Source organism: Patiria miniata, unplaced genomic scaffold (assembly GCF_015706575.1).
Source record: "Patiria miniata isolate m_02_andy unplaced genomic scaffold, ASM1570657v1 HiC_scaffold_4, whole genome shotgun sequence".
In the NCBI taxonomy this organism is placed as follows: domain Eukaryota; kingdom Metazoa; phylum Echinodermata; class Asteroidea; order Valvatida; family Asterinidae; genus Patiria; species Patiria miniata.
Window position 1 is genome coordinate 2233589 of NW_024037071.1, and position 17203 is coordinate 2250791.

Sequence of the window (17203 nt, forward strand, 5' to 3'; positions counted from 1 at the left end):
CGGTGTATGTTGGCTCCCAGCCGGGCGGTATCATAGAATTTAAAACCTAAGTTTCCTTTTTTTTAGCGCGGCTCTTTTGAGTTTACATATTATGTTGAAGTTTTCATCACCATAAAAACATTAACCTTGCTTCAATGCAGTGGAAGTTTTACTGTACTTTTCTGCACGTATAAAGATGAAGTGATGGTAACTGGATGTTGTTTGTAATATTCCGTTTCCTGCATATGGGCGTCGTCAGGATTATTTCTAGAGGGGGCAAAACATATTTTTTTCCCAAAAATTCCTGTATTTCTCAACATATTCTCGATTTCTCAGTTTAAGAGGGGGCAGGGACATTTTGCCCCCCCCCAAACTCATTAAATTTACACCACTATGACTTCGCGCATCTTTTTTTTTTTTTTGCTCCCCCGTTGGCCCCCTCCCCCCTCGCGACACCCATGGTTATCTGTATTGGAAGTAATAATCCCTTGATTTTATGACCGCAAAATCTTGTCTGGTTTCTTGTTATGTTCCTGGTCGCCATATATTCAGTCAAAAACTTTTTTCAAAAGAAAACGAAGATTCAGGAATGATCGTTTTGGTAAATCACACTAAAAAAAATACTTGATTGTTATGTTAAACAATGGATAACAAAACAAACAAACAAATAAATTAACTTTAAAAAAATAAAGGACGAAAAACAATCGAAGCAGGAAATACAAAAACATGGAGCTTTAACAAAGTTAAAGGTCAGAGTTCGTAACTTATACTTTTCAGCTTTTCATCTTTATTTTTCAACTTAACTACTCCAAATCTGCCCACGATAGTTTATTAAAATAGGCGTTCTTGCGGGACTCATTTGCAAAAAAGTTAGTACCCGTGTTTTTTTTACTTATAACTCATCATCCTGAACTAACTCCCTTACAGCATGGAGGAAGGAATTAATTCCTTCCTCCATGCTTACAGTAAATTCCCCAGTTTCACCCACTTCCTTCCACCTTACACCCCTCCATGTCACCCCGCCCCCGTGTTTTTTCCTTTTCGAAGATTAGACATGAAACGCCCTCTGCACTTTCAGCTGGTGTCCACACGCGCCACTTTGCAATGGAGCTAGCTGTGCGTAGTACCAGCTATTCCCATTGAAAATGGCAGGTCTGATGTGGAGCGAATGGAGGGGGAGTTGCGGTAAGAAAGACATCGGAAATTGTGGGGTTTTTGGGTGGGATTACGAAAGCACTTGGTGATGGCGATCGAGAAGTATTTCGTCTGTTCTAAACCCTCATTCTGGGCTGTGGAATGGGTCGTTTCATGTGATTTGGCGAGTAAACAACACTTGGGTGGCAGTCGTGCGCCGCCACAGGCTGTATTGCCAGCTGTGCTGTGTGTTTTTATGTAGGCCTAGGGGTCTAACGTTATGACATTGACAGCAATTCATGAATGCGGAAGTCTATGTAACTGATGAAGCGAACTTTGAAGCTTCTACTAATTTCCAGCCATGGACTCCCAAGCTGGGACATTAGCTGGCAACATTTGCAACAACCCGCCACATTTACCGCAGTCGGTGCGCGTCACGGCAGGGAACAGCGGCAGCGAATTCAGGGAGGTCTTCATCTCATCGTCGGAGATCACTAACCAGTCCGCAGGCATGGGTGTTGCAGCAGAGCCACCACAATTTACAACGGTTGCCAGGTCCCAGGAACAACAAAATGACGGCCAAAGAGTTAACGGTGTCGGCGAAGGACCGATTTCTAGAACCGCTGTGCGTTGTTCGGGAAACGAGTCCGTTGCAGCCTCAAATGAGACACCTGGCCTGTCAGATGGCCAAAGAATCACAACTAGGATGGAGGATGTTTCACTTGATTCACCGACGACAGTTGAGAATCTTCTGACGAGTGCATCCTCAGACACAACGACGAACAAATCTGACACAACGTCATCATCATCAAGCAATCCTTTACAGGGACCGGTCAAATTATGCAATAGAACTAGTAGCAGTTTAGGTAATTTAGTCATTACAGAAAACAATGGCAACCAAGCCATCCACAGTTCTTGTGATGCAATAGGGAGTGATCTTGCCACGGCCTCACCACAGGATGCAATAAGATTAGAACCAGATTTACTGAGGCAATGCGGCGAACGCATGCCAGGGGATGGACAGGAGCATCCGTCGGACTCGAACCCGAACCAAAGCTGCGGGACGACGAGTATCGCATCTGCTCAGTCCGGGGAGTCTTCTCTGGAACAGCCTGCAGTTTTGGACGTCACCAGTAGCGAGGAGCTCATTCTGAGCGACATCGAGCTGTCTGGGGAGAGTCCCGCGTCCCCTGCAACTATTGACGTCATAAACCTGGGCTCCCAGTCGCCCATTGGGTCCAAGCTGAGGAGACCGAGGTCCCTCGAGGGTTGCCTAGATCTGGATGACAGACCTTCCAAGTGGACAACCCCAAACAAATCCCAGTCTCTCAGAACCACACCCTCAACGAGCACTCCCCGGTTCCTCGAGGAACTGAATGAAGCAGGAACCGCTGTCATTGAACTGCAGGAGCCAACCTTGGAACCATTGCAAGATGGTCAGTCGGACTCCAGAAACCCCCGCCTCTCCGGCATTCTGCAGCATGAGCTCAGGTCGAGGGCGTCCTTCACGAGCGTTTCGAGCCTGAGCACGGACTACTCATCTTCTCTCGCTACCGACGACCTCAGCGAGAACAGAGACAGCCTGGAGCCGGGCTTTGTTGAAGTGAACTTGCACAGTCAGTTGAGTGGAGGGGACCACTGGGCCTACACAACCCAAGGAGCAAAGCCTAAAAAGAAGGGCTTGGCTGGATTCCTAGCAAGGTTAGTCACTCACAACATCACCTTGTCTGAACATATGAGAGCAAGTATGTTGCATCCTAATGCCACCGAGAGTTTGCCATGGAGAGTCCATTGTTTTTAGTTAACGGTCGACAAAACATGGCCCATTTGAATGAGTGTCAGTGGACAACTTGAGCTAATTTTTTTAAGGATTGGGGCATAGCATTCTGTCGCCTTACAAAAAGCAGAATATTGATACAAAGACAAGAAAACTAACAATTTCAATTAGCCTGCTCTGTGAATTTGCCGACCTTCTTCCACAAAGCACTGGGAAAAATGAGCTCTCCGAGGCAAACTCTTGGTGCACACTACATTGTGAATCACCCAAATTGTCACTCAATTTAACCCTTACCCTACTAGACCCTCCAACGCATGCCAATTGTGCCTCAAGAAAATCTCCTATGTTTTTTGCATGGCCCTCCAATACCTGCCATGTCATTTCAAGGGTAACTGGACAGGCACTCCAATACATGCCACAGAGAACAATGAGAGTCCTCTGATAACAATCAAGTGCCCCCAGCTGGTCAGTATCAGGCACCCTCCAGGGCCTCCAACTCCTGCCAATTGGAGCCTTCACTGTTAAGACTTGTTATCTGCCAAATAACTGCAGCTGGAGGGCATTGGCATAACCAACTGACATGCAGTAAACTACCCTCAGAGAGTAAGGGTTAATGAAAAAACAAAGAGGTCTATTCAGATAAGGCCGAGTAAACAAAAACAAATTTGTCCTGACTTTTTCAAAAAATGAGGGAGGCAGCCTCCCCTTCCCCTTTTTTGCACCCTAAGATGGCGGAATTATCAAGATGGCGGATTAATTTGTTTCATTTTCTTGGCTCTTTCGTTGATACAAAATTTTGTCCAAAGGAGGCGCCACCCTTTCTACATGGCTGCAATTTTGTTTGAAGCAAATGACAAGACAATAGGTACATACTAACAAAATTTGCAAAATACTTTGCAAATGTATGAATAAGAAAAAAAGGGGGTAAAAACATGAAACTGGTGAGCAGGAGAAATGAAGTGGGCGGGGGCAAGAAACTGGTTTATTTTTTTACTGGGCCTAAGGCCAAAAAAAAAAATCTCCGGTTTCTGGTATGGAGCTTGCCCAAAAAGTGGTGCGGTGACGCGGCTTTTTTTTTTTTTTTTACCTGTTTTTTTTGCTTCAAATGTCGGCTGATGACTGCAAATGGTGCCCGACTAAACAAATATATGGGAGTCCAGAGAGGCCCCATAAAGCTTATTCTCGACCATAACCCAATCTAAAAACACGTTAAAATTGTGCAGCAGCAGGATTCCAGTCAAACCAGTGAGTTTAGCGGTTTTGAGACATCATCTTTCATTGAAAAAAAAAACTTTTTCATTTTGTCGACGCGCATGGCTACGGCGACGCGCGCGCATACCAGAAACCGGAGACTTTTTTTGGGGGCCTAATGAGACAAAACAATACATATTCTCTCTATCCGATCTTCGCCATTTTTGTTCATTTATTTTGATACTAGTACTTGTGATTCTTTATTGAAAAAAAAGTACCACACAAGTGTTTGAATTATGTACATTTATAAGTAATTTATGCTTGTGGTTCCTGCCTTCGAAAACATAACCTGCAATAGTCAAAGGGCCTACATGTATCGGTACCTACTTGTGAACATGTACATGTAGGCTCATTGGTGTGTGTAAATATACATTTATACAATGTAAAGAATGTAGGTTTAGATTCATCTCCCCATCAAAGGAAATGGATTATCAAGAGCACCACTTCTGCCAATCAGTCACTGTATAGAGCGATCACTTCTCCATCCTGTCATGAGGCACTTTACATCGTACATGTACCATTGTTTAAGTCGTTGGAACTTTAGGGGAATTCCCAGTCCACAATCTGACTTCCTCTGCACTACCGGTAGTTCATGTATACAAGTTTTTGTATGCCTGTTAAAGTTTTAATAACTCCCTCTGAGGCATTCTTGCTAGATAACCTCAATCCTGCAAAATCCTCCAACTGCCTCCATGTAAAAATACAAATTTGTAGCATACAGCCTCAATCCTGCAAAATGCTCTGTTATTTCTTGAATGTGGTCCTTGGAGGGGTGACCACTGCCTGCAAAATTGTGGTCCTTGGAGGGGTGACCATGACTGCTTCAATCCTGCAAAATCCTCTAGCAATCACTGTCAATATGTTGAGGCAGAGCCAGTGACACAGTGAAGCAGAGCAAAGGATTTCAAGAACAATACATGTAGGCCTAAATTTATGCACAACTGAGCGTAAACAACATAGGTCCGGCCCAAGACGTTGACACAGTGCATCCTCCGAAATCAGCCACACATTTTTGTCGTAAAGCCTCAATCCTGCAAATTCCTCCACTTATCTTGGCGGATTTGAGAAGGTTGGGTTAAATGTGGCTGTCAATAAGTGTGTTCAAAATCTGAACTTCTTATTTCCAAGATTTTTGTTTTACATGGTAAATCAGCTTGCTGTACATGTACAATATATGTAAAGGGTTTGAGTTTTATAGTCATACACAATTGCCAATCAATGCATTAGGTGGAAAACCTTTGGAAAAATGTAAAATAACCCCCCCCCCCAGCCCAACCTTTCACAATGCCCATTTCACAATTCACAATGCCCATTTCAGACGTGCCAGAACAGAAGTTTTTGATATTGACACATGGCGTTAATGTATTTGTAATTCCTAGACTATTTACGATCTTCGTTTCCTGGTTTGGGCCCCATGCCTTGCTCGTTACTGCTCCCAGCAGGCTCCGCCGTGACCTGCAGTTGAACCAGAAACAAATAAATAACCAATGTGATTATAGGCTGAATCGCAAGCAAGAAGGTGACGTCAAACAAACATGTACATGTATGGACCCAACTGTACTGTACACAGCGAACACCATCCAATTAATAAGTGAAAGGGGGGGGGGGTGTACATGTACATGTACTACATGTATACATCGTGTACAATTTAGGGTGTTATGATACTTTGTACGTACATGCTTTGTGTTTCATTATAATTTACATCATACATGTACATTACATGTACATGTAGGTAGGGGAAAGATTTCCATATATACGAAGTTCACTAATTTTCCTCTGTATTGACTAACAAGCCCCCAGATAGCAATTTCATGTCATCAAAGTCAATTTGAGCAGTGAGAAAATACAAGCATTTTCTTAGAAAACACTTAGAATTTTTCAGTCCAATCTCATAGGGTTTGTACACAGGGTGTTGAGTGAACTTCGTATATGGAAATCTTTCCTAGGTACATACAAGTGTAGGGCTATAGTTTTAATACTTGGCAGTGAATTTGCTCTTTTCACACTTCCGCCATGGGCATGCAGCGCCTCAATCTGGCAACTTTACACAATAAATATAGCCGGTTCAGTGATTCCCGTGTCGGGTTCAGATCACTGAACCAGCTAGTTTTATTGTGTAAAGTTGCCAGATCGAGGCTGTGCATGCCCAATGGCGGAGCCTGAAAAGAGCGAATTTAACTCACATGTTGTGAAAGACAGACAGAATGAGTTTTTTCAGGCATTATAAGTAGGGCTCGCGCACTCGCTGTTTGCTGCCGGTGATCACTATGTGTACAAAACGAATGCGCGCAACATACACACGCCCGGTGATTTTGTTTCAAAAAGTCGGATGTTTTCATTCCCCATTTATCAGTTAAAATTTTGAAATATTCCTCGTAATTTATAAAGATAGTTCAATGATGTAATAAACTTACATATTTTCCCATTGTGATTGTGATTTGAGTCGAAATTACACTTATTTTTGCTGTTTGAAAAGTCTCATTTTAACTCCGAGTACGAAAAATGCTGCGCGCATGACATGTTACGTTCACGGGCCATGCGGCACGCACAGACCGGTCCATGCGTTCAAGATCCACGGCAAGAATTGTCTGCCCTGGTGACTGTGTTTAACTCGGTCTCGACGGTAGTGTAGCATAGCAGACGTCAAGAAACCATACGTCAGTCGAAAGCTTATTGAAAATGCCATTCAACCATCCACGTTCCATGATAATCGGCCTATGCGTTGCAAAGTTATGATTCTTTTTGTTTTTCCCAAAACTTTTTCGTAACGAAATACATTGAAAATAATAGTGGAACCTTGAAAATTGTAATTAGTGATATCGAAGCTTGAACTGCTTTTTTTAAAACCTTCAAAATATGATTGTATTTTAGAGTTATAGACACATTTGTGTCGCGATGGATTTTCATCATGGCGCCTTCTGTTTGACAGCGCGCGTCGTGTAAGCATCACATTTTCGTTCCCGGCACGCGATAATGTAAGCGCAACAGAAAATTATCACGTTTGAGATCGAGTGCAGCCAAAACATTGTCACGTGATGCGTATTACTGTCGCGTAAAGCATATTCTACACTGGTTCCCTTCATGGCCCGTACGGTCAGAATATATTAGTGGATACCAGTGTAAGTCCTTCGTTTTCGGGAACCGTCCAGACTCCATCGCACGTGGTGTAAACGAAATGGAACTCGGAGTGTTTTTGCTACCGCAGCACCGGCGATCATTTCACTTTTTGCCCACATCGTAGTTCCTCGATCTTAATAATCGATCTCTCCTTGTATCTCAGGTAGCATATATCTAATAACTTTGTGGCCGTTTTAGAGAGTGAAATCTGATGTTTTTAAAGTTTGTTGGGTGGCTATAGCATGTACGATTTTTGTGCACAAATGTGATGGGCACTGACATGACTGATGTAACGTTAGGCCATTGGAATTACGCAGGAAAATCATTACGCACAGCGCATACTTTTTTTTACTAAATTACTAGGCTTATGAGATTTGCACCAAAATGGGATAAAATAACCCAAATATGAGAGAAACTTCATTTTATAACCTAAATGGGATACCCAAGTTTTATATCTTTGTTTAAATTGGGGGATTTTGGGCATTGAGAATTGGACTTCGGCTTGGGCCAGTTTACACGTTTACGCATGCCAGACTGAAATTTCTCCATTTTGGCCAAAAATTTGCCAAAAAAAGTAGGTTTTTTTTTTAGATTTTAGATTTTTTTGTGGTCTTTTTTGAGTCCACATGCTGTATCTACACACAATCCTTGTGTCATCCAAATTTGGTGAAAATATGTTGTAGTGAATGGAAGTTTTGTTACTTTTAGTGCTTTTTGGGTAGGACTTAGTCATTTTTCAACCTTGCCGTTCATGATTTTTAGTGTAAAAGTACATTTTTAACATTCATTTTATTGCATATCAAGTTTTTTATCAACTCAAAACCAACTGAAACCAATAGTATTTGTGATAAACAATGGACAAAAACAAGTTAAAGTTTACCAAAGTGTTTATTTACACCATAACAGATGTTCAAATATGCCTTTTTATTCAATTTCACAAAAATTCACCATTTTCGTACACATTTCCTATACAAAATAACGTCATTTGATCGACATATATTTGGCCATAACTTTAGATTGCATGGGTCAATTTTTGCAATTTTACCATCATTTGTTTTCTTTTTGGGTGGGCTTTACAATGAAAGCAATCTCTTAAACAAATACAACCATTTAAAAAAAAGTTCTTAATCATGGTTTGGATTTAGTGACAGTTCATCTTGAAGTTGTGAAAATCACATTCAAAATCCAAAATATACGTTTGAGTTCACACAATGCAGTGTGGCTAACATCAGACAGTGTGTGAATGAATACAACGAGTGTGTAAAACTAACATTGCATGTTAAAATGCTTCCATAACTGCCACACATCTTAAATTCACTTCACGATACAAATCGTCGTGACTCGTGATACACGTACAGTACAGTGTAATAAAATTTAATGTATCATGAAAAAGTAGTATTGTTACAGTGTTATCGCAGCTATGCATGATTGGTGGAATGGATATCAAGCATGATTGTGAAGAGGTACAATGTACTGTATTATAATGGGCATAAGTCCTTTTAAAGGGAATGTACAACATTTGCTTTTGCTGCAATTTTCAGAAATAAATGGATTTGGAGGATTAGTATGTTATAGCAAATATTGTTACACTGACTTGCTTCACGTTTTGGGTTGGAAGATGCTGGGAAATACTTGTAAGAAAACCAACCGTGTTCTTGTAGTCTGGCTCCCTGACCCCACTTAAGATGAAACGGAGCAATTTTTTTTATTATAGACTCTGGGGAATTGTTAGGTCAGAGAATCAGTCCAGCAGGCTTGTACCCCTTCACAGGTGTGTAATCAATTGCAAAGAAAATGCGGAATGACTAAAATGTGAAAAATTAGGAGCAGTGTTAAAAAAAAGCCAGTTTTCTCCAACGCTGGTTGGCCGACCAGCGTTGGAAAAATACAAGTTTTCTTGAAAATGTCAGCACACCAGGAGCCACGATTTTACAGGATACTTTAGACTGTCATTCCCTAACAATCAGTAAGGTATTTCGTGATAATTTGATAATTTTGTTTTTTGATGTTTGCAAATGTTGTATCTTCCCTTTAACTGCCTGAACACTAATCCCACTGTCTGCGTTATAAAGATGTGGAACTAAACACCGTCGATATATCAATATTATTCGATAATCGATATTGTTTTGATATCGATATCGCTGATAGTAATTTTTGAATCATATCGAAAAATCGAACATTTCGATACTGAGGAATGATATTATCGTCAAAATAGATTATCGTCAAAATAAATCTCCTGTTTGTGCTGTTACTTTGTGTTTATCGTTTGCTGTACAATGATATAAAACCCAGCCGCAACTTGTTCTTGGACAGAAAATAAAAACATCGCGAATTCCAAGCGGCGTCGCTTTGTGCTCTGCGTTTACTGGAATTGCGGTGACGGTCTCCCTCAATGTAAAACCTGAAAAGAAACTGCTCGTTTTGGACATTTGTTTAAAAACGTTTGAGCAATATGCTCCAGAGAAAGCCATGGAAAATTGGGACTTAAAGGGAAAATACAACATTTGCAAACATCACAAAATAAACTAGCAAATTATTTTGAAATACCTTGCTGGACTGTTAGTGAATGACAGTCTAAATCATCCTGTAAAATCATGGCACTTGGTATACTGTCTTTTTTAAGAAAAGTGGTATTTTCGTATCAATTTCCAACGCTGGTCGGCCGACCAGCGTTGGAAAAAACTGGCTTTTTTCAAATACTGGCACCAATTGACCATATTTAGTTAGTCCGCATTTGTTTGCAATCAATTTCACACCTATGAACGGGTACAAGCCAGCTAGACTGGTTCCTGACCTTATAATTCCCTAACATCTATGAATTGCTCCGTTTCATCTTAAATGGAGTCGAGTCCTGAGCCAGACTACAGGAAAATAATTGTTTTTCTTGGTTTTTATAGCATCTATGAACCCAAAATGTCAAAAAAGTTAATGTAACAATATTTGCTATATATTACCAACCCCCAACTCCATCCATTTCTGAAAATTACAGCAAAAGCAAATGATGTATATTCCCTTTAATATTCTTGTTTTTATTTAATCAAGTGTCGTCTTTATGGTCTTAAACTTTGACTTGGGGATGATTGATACATGTATAGGCCCCCATCGAATAAATTATTCTGATATATCAGTTAGTGAAAATTTTGAAATCAATGGTGCTTATCTGGAACGTATTGTGGTTTGCATATTTACAAAATCCGTCTATTGTATTATTTTTCCGTATAATCTTAAATAAATATGTATGCATATTTATGCTGTACCAGCCCATGCTTGTGGTCTGCATTTGTTCAAAGCAAGGCCATATGCTAAGAAACAGCCATGAGAATACATTATCACAGAGATAAAAATATTGATAGCAAAGCTGATAATGATATCATGGACGACTACCAAAAAACCCCCAGTCTGCTTAGTGATTTGGCACTTGTGCACGTGTACATGTATACATGCACATGGGCAATTCCACGCAAAAGGGGACATTTTGTCATAGTACCGGTAGGCCAGCCAAATGTGGAAAAGTTCACGTGAGAATAATTTCACGGCATTTTTGGGTAATAGCTGGCATCCATGCTAGATCATTTCTTTGAACCATAACAAACAAGATGTGGGTGGATGCCACCGTTAAATTTGACCCTAAATATAGCTAATTTACATAAATCTTTAATACAGTGTATCTGCCGTGTAATATATTTGACTCTTATTTGGGTGTACATGTAGGCCTATCTTTCATTTTTTGATTTTTTGAAAATTTTATTTTGGTGATTCTACTTACACATCCTTACTTCAATAACATTTTTTTAATGCATATAAGCGACTGAATATCGTTTCGGTTTGCGGTAACACCATGTGGTAATAACTACTGCTTAGAAGATATTAGTTCTGAAAAGAACTTGTCCTGCTTATTATCAACTTTGCTAAGTAGTTTTTTTGTTCTGATAAGAACAGTCTCCTGACGATGACTAGAGCAGGCTAGTTGAAACGTTGAGACCAAAGACAAGTTTGTTTAGAACTTACAGCAGGACTGTTCTTATCAGAACAAAAAAACTACTTAGCAAAGTTGATAATAAGCAGGACAAGTTCTTTTCAGAACTGAATATCTTCTAAGCAGTAGTTATTACCACATGGTGTTACCGCAAACCGAAACGATACCGATACCCCACCATGCAAAGCCTCAAATCTTATAGCGACTGAATAATTATGAGGATATAGTAACAATCCAAAATGGCTCCTATTTTACCCAAAAGTTGCGCGCATTTTACTTTGACTCCAGATATCATCATGTAGTCTTGCCAAACATCATCATTGTTGGGCTTCAAATTCACCAAGTTGCTTACTGGCACAGTTACCCTATTAAACCTTATGGAAAATCATGTGTACAATGGTAACATTGTGATATACTCATAAACGTAACTCATAAACAATAAGTTTTTCAAAATATGAAAGGGAACATAAAAGGTAATACATTTTATTTTCAATTTGATTTTTCTGAAAGAAAAGTTCTTTTCGTTTACAAATTACCCGGTAGGAATAACAATGATGTCTGTTAGTACGGAATGACAAAAGGTCCGCTTTTGCGTGGAATTGCATGTATTGTTGAGCAACAACCCTTTTACTTCCCACACTGTAAATCACACCATGTTATTTATTTTACACCGCTGTAAGCCTTTTTTTGTACTTTAATATTATTTTTAGATGTCATACATGCCACTAAATTCCAAGGTTGATGTGATTTTCTGATGTTTTCACTCCACCCCACATGGAGAGATTCGATGATAGCTCAGTGACCAAGGTTAAGGTCATAAGTGTCCAGATGGTGTTGTTAAATTTTTGATGTTGGAAAGTTTTTTTTTATCGGCTTTCCCTGGATAAAAGTTACAATGTTCCAAGTTCCATCTGACATTATGAACCGTATCGGTACATGTTGTTTTGCACTATTGAATAATCATGACTTTGTTACCCTCAAATGCAAACATTAGGCCTGGGCGACTAGTGAATTTCAATAGTCGCGACTAGTTGTGATAAATAGTCATGACTAGTAACACATTATTTATTTATCAAGTAGGCCTAAAACCTCCAATCAGTCAAGCAATACATCTAACATATCAACGTGTAGGTCTTCGCATATGTGCAATGAGCACGCGGGGCAGAAAAAACAACAAGGAGGTCAGTTTGATGTGATCAGACGGTTCCGTAATGTTTAGGGGTATTTTGACAGAATTGATTATTATAAAATCGTGTAAAGTCATAAAGCCTTTGATACGCTTGCAAAGTAATAACGGAATCACATGTCATGTGAGTAAGTTACGTCATTTATTGTAGGGATAAACCCCGATTTATTCAGTTGTGAGTGTTCACATACACTACCTCTGAAATTGGCATTCAAGTTCTGTCATTGTTACTATTAAATCCTTCTTTGAAATATCACTATTGGGCCGTCTTTTTATTACTTGGATCATACATTTTCAGGTGTGGGTGACTTGTGAATTTCGTTTGTCACGACTAATTTCAGTAGTCCCGACTAGTCACGGTACGCGACTAGTCGACTATTCAGAAATTGATAGTCGCGACTACCAATGCTTTTCAGTATTGTTGACTAGTTGCACCATGGTCGCACAGACCTAGCATTCTGTGTCAAGTTGTCCTTTCACTAGTTTCAGTCAAAATCAAGTGACTGTTTTGATTGAACAGTTAAGAATTCCCAGCCTACAAAAAGTAGGATTGACTGGCTGTGACTGGTTATGGAACTTGAGGGAGCTTTGCTTTGACTGTGAGTGATTGATAAGCCAGCTGTTCTCTCAACTTGACTGCTCTGTCCATTCATGGTCTGTTGACTGAGTTTGACTAGTCACAGTGCTTGCTTGACATGCCCACATACATGTACACATACATACATACCGGTACATACCTTTTGTACCGTCACATTTTCAGAGAAATTGGATCAACTTCCCAAGCGATCAACACCAAAAATGAATCCCTGGAGAGAAAAATATTCACATGTACCGGTACATGTTCAGGTACATAAACATGTACACGGATGTGATACAGAATCACATGATCTGCCCACAACCATTGAAACCTCACCCAGTGATACCATACCACATGTGGTGTACTAGATCATTTGTAAACCAGGAAGTTAAGTTCGGACTCGGAGGGCCTGATGTTTTGGATTCTAGACTCAGGATCACTTACAAAACAAGCACTAAAAGAACCCACGGTACATGTATGCATACATTTACATGTACATGTACATGTACACGTATGTAGTTCATATGAGCGTTTCATACATACTTCATGTGTTCATGTATTTCAATGCGAAATGAATTTGTTAGGGCAATGGCTCACTGCACAATGAAGTTTCAGTTGTTGACGACATGAAATTCACTTCGCTTTTGCTTTCTCATGAAGTCTGAATAGGCTATACATATTTCAAGTACTGTGTAAGAAATTGTACACCTTTTTTTATACAGTGTGTACATTGTATCTTGAATTAACCCTGCCCTAACCTTGTTAACTCCATCCAAATTTGGGGGAATTTTGGCAGAGGAGCCATGAGTACCAAGTCCATCAAAATCCACCTAGTGGTGGATTTGTGGTGGGTTGTGGCAGATTTGGTCCTGAAGCATTAAGCAGAGTCAGTTGTGGATTTTGGCAGACTTGGTACTGATCTTAGTAAAACTCAGTGGGGAGTTAGGTTAAAGTTGCAATTGTAATCATGCTGTCTTAAAACATGCCAATAACATGAATAACATACATAAAACGCCGATAGTGTTTGGCTCAGCGGAAGATACTGTGTATAATTTCTTCGTAATAATGAAGTTTCGGCAATCCTCATCTTTAGGACACCTCTATTTTTACGAGTTCTGTTCAAAACTGACTTTTGCAGATGACTGTCCAGTACCAAAGTGACTTTTGCAGGCTAAAGCAGTTTTTTTTCTTCAGATAAACTCATGTTAGTTGTAATTATGAAAGCACTTTCAAAGAAAATGTGACTTTCCTACCTTTTTTTGTAGTTCGCCATCTTGCTTTTTAAATATATTTTCTGTTTGTCATCGTCGTCTTTAACCCCTCATAAATCAAAGCCCTGCCCTTTATCTACAAAACTCAACCTGTTGACATTCAAGAAGGTGTCATTACCAACTGTTCAAACGTGTCAAGAAATATCAGAACGTCACTTTTGAGTGTCATTTAGTCAGCTGTTTTGGCGAGTCTTTTAACCTTATATAGGAACGGGGTCTTTAAGGTAAGGATTACCGAAGATTCTTTATTCGTGTACTACAACTGTGTCATTGTGTTTAAAGGGAATATACATCATTTGCTTTTGCTGTAATTTTCAGAAATGGATGGAATTGGGGGGTTGGAAATATATAGCAAATATAATTACACTGACTTTTTTGAGGTTTGGGTTCGAAAATGCTATAAAAACCAAGAAAAACAATCATTTTCCTGTAGTCTGGCTCCCTGACTCCATATAAGAAGAAACAGAGCAGTTTACATACATTGGGGAATTGTGAGGTCAGGGAACCAGTCTAGCTGGCTTGTACCCGTTCATAGGTGTGTAATCGATTGCAAACAAGTGCGATGGTCAATTGGGGCCAGTATTTGAAGAAAAAAAATCCAGTTTTTTCCAACGCTGGTCAGCCGACCAGCGTTGGAAATTGATGAAAAAATACCACTTTTCTTGAAAATGACAGTATACCAGGTGCCATGATTTTACAGGATGCTTTACACTGTCATTCACTAACAGTCCAGCAAGGTTTTTCAAAATGATTTGGTAGTTTTATTTTTTGATGTTTGCAAATGTTGTATATTCCCTTTAAGGTAAGGATTACTGAAGATTCTTTATTCGTGTACTACAACTGTGTCTTTGTGTTTAAAAATTGGAATCGCCAATCCATTGGTTATACAGCTGTGAACGATGTGCCAGACTTTGTTGGACGCATGACTCACTTCCATGACCCTGTGGTGGGTTCCATTGTATTCAGAGGGAAGTTTGCTGTTGAAGACCAAATCATTCAGGATTTCTGTGACGTCACAAAACTTTGCTGTTGGAGTACACATAATCCTCTCCCAATCCCATTGTGATGTACACATTGTTGAAGTTCTCTGAAAGTACGGTACAATTGTATGTGGGCACAGATTTAGAGACTTTACAAAACGTGCATGCGCTGTCGTGGGTTTAGTACATGTATGTTTGAAGCCAGTTTGCATTTATAGTACTTTCTGTTCAACAATAGAGTTAGGTGAGTGTTGGTACTGTACCGGTAAGAGTATTGTAAATGATATTGCAGTCATTCAGTCATACTGTATGTTTTCAATGACAGAACTTTTGTGTAAAAAAAAAAAGAAGGCAGTTTTAACTAGTTTGCACCGGGGTTGTTTTGACAAGAACGGAACGAGGCACGGGATAACTTTTCATTCGACCTCAAGCCAGGCAGGTTGAAGCCATCACCCTCGGGCAGCACACTCAAATATTCAGTTTCGCTCGCTGTGAGCCGGTTGCTGACAGATATTTCCGGCCTCGCTCCCTGCGTGTTTATCCGTCATCTGTACTGAATACTGCAAAACCTTTGTGTGGATAAAAGTCATCCAGCGCAAACTGGCTACAAAAATTAAATATTGTATGGTCAGTCATACTTGAGTTTTTATACAAGATTGCGTGTAATACTGGAGTTACGGCATCTTACACTGATAAGCATATTGCTTTTACATGTGCACATGTAAGAACTACATTGCTTGTTTGTCAGTCTTGAAAAAAAAGGATAGAAACTGTAAGGACATTCTACGGTACTTGTACATGATTTGGATACGTGTCCGTGCACACATACCCGTACGTTAGCACTGTCCATTTTTGAATAATTAAGCATTTGATTACTCGAAACTGTGTTTGACCGAAAATTCTGATATATTTGACACTTCCAGTAACATCACAGCCGTGTGTGTATTGTGCGTAGGTTTTTTGCTTTGAAGCGCCAAAAAGCGGCAAAAAGCTATCCGAATATTCTGTTGATGATCAAATATTTGAGTTTGGGACAGCCCTAAAAGTATGTACTTGTACATCTTACTCTTACTGTAGTAGTGTAAGTTGTAAGACGATACATGCATGCATCACTGTACGTGCAGCATGTACAAATACAGTAGTACTGTGAAGTTGTGAACAAATATGGTAAAAATATGCAGTCCATCATGCTTTGCCCTTTAAAAGGACTTCGTACTGTATACATACATGTACATTGTAATACATGTATGTACACATACATGGGTCTATAACATGTATGTACACATACAATTAAAAACATACACAATATATTTATTGGGCCAACAAAAAGAAATTTGTGTTTTTACGGTAACCCGACCTACATGAAACTGGATTTTTTAAGTCCAGATGCGACCTAAAACTTCTTATCATTTTGCCATGTTTGGCAAAAACGTTATAAAGAAAGCATACTTTTTAAAATACAAAAGCCACCCCTCAGACTGTTAGTGTGCTTTTGGTTAAATAGACAATTAAACAAGTTAATTTAACGGAACAATGTTAAGGGAAACATAAAGTAACCACAGTAAGTATAAAATATCAACAAACATAACAAACTTGCAAAATAAATATAATCCAACCATGTATATGTACTCTACCTGGAATTTTTTTAGGACGTTACTGTAAACACCTTTTTTTTCGCGGCCTTATGTGATACTCATTGACTTTTGCTCTAGGGGGTAATTTACAAAATGTACCTGTATTATACATTGACAACTCATGTACATGTACAGGTACATGTATGCATTGTGTTCAGTTTTCATTATACAAATTGGCCGCAGGTGGAAATATACGTAAGCATCTTCAAAGTGTAACCATTATTGTACTAAGTACAGCAATTGAATTGCAAGTTGGAACGGAAAAGGGACAGATAGGCCTACACCGAATAGAAGGGACGGGTATCTGATTTACTGGAACCC

General features: G+C 39.6%; 1 protein-coding gene across 1 annotated transcript in view; it reads left to right on the top strand.

Moving 5' to 3' along the window:
* The first annotated feature begins 1050 nt into the window (after window positions 1–1050).
* Window positions 1051–17203, top strand: part of LOC119739737 (TBC1 domain family member 14-like) — a 33065-nt gene continuing 16912 nt past the window's right edge. Inside the window, 2 exon segments of the mRNA XM_038214776.1 lie at window positions 1051–1463; window positions 1466–2814. Of these exon segments, the coding sequence (XP_038070704.1) occupies window positions 1413–1463; window positions 1466–2814 (1400 nt within the window). The 5' untranslated portion in view covers window positions 1051–1412.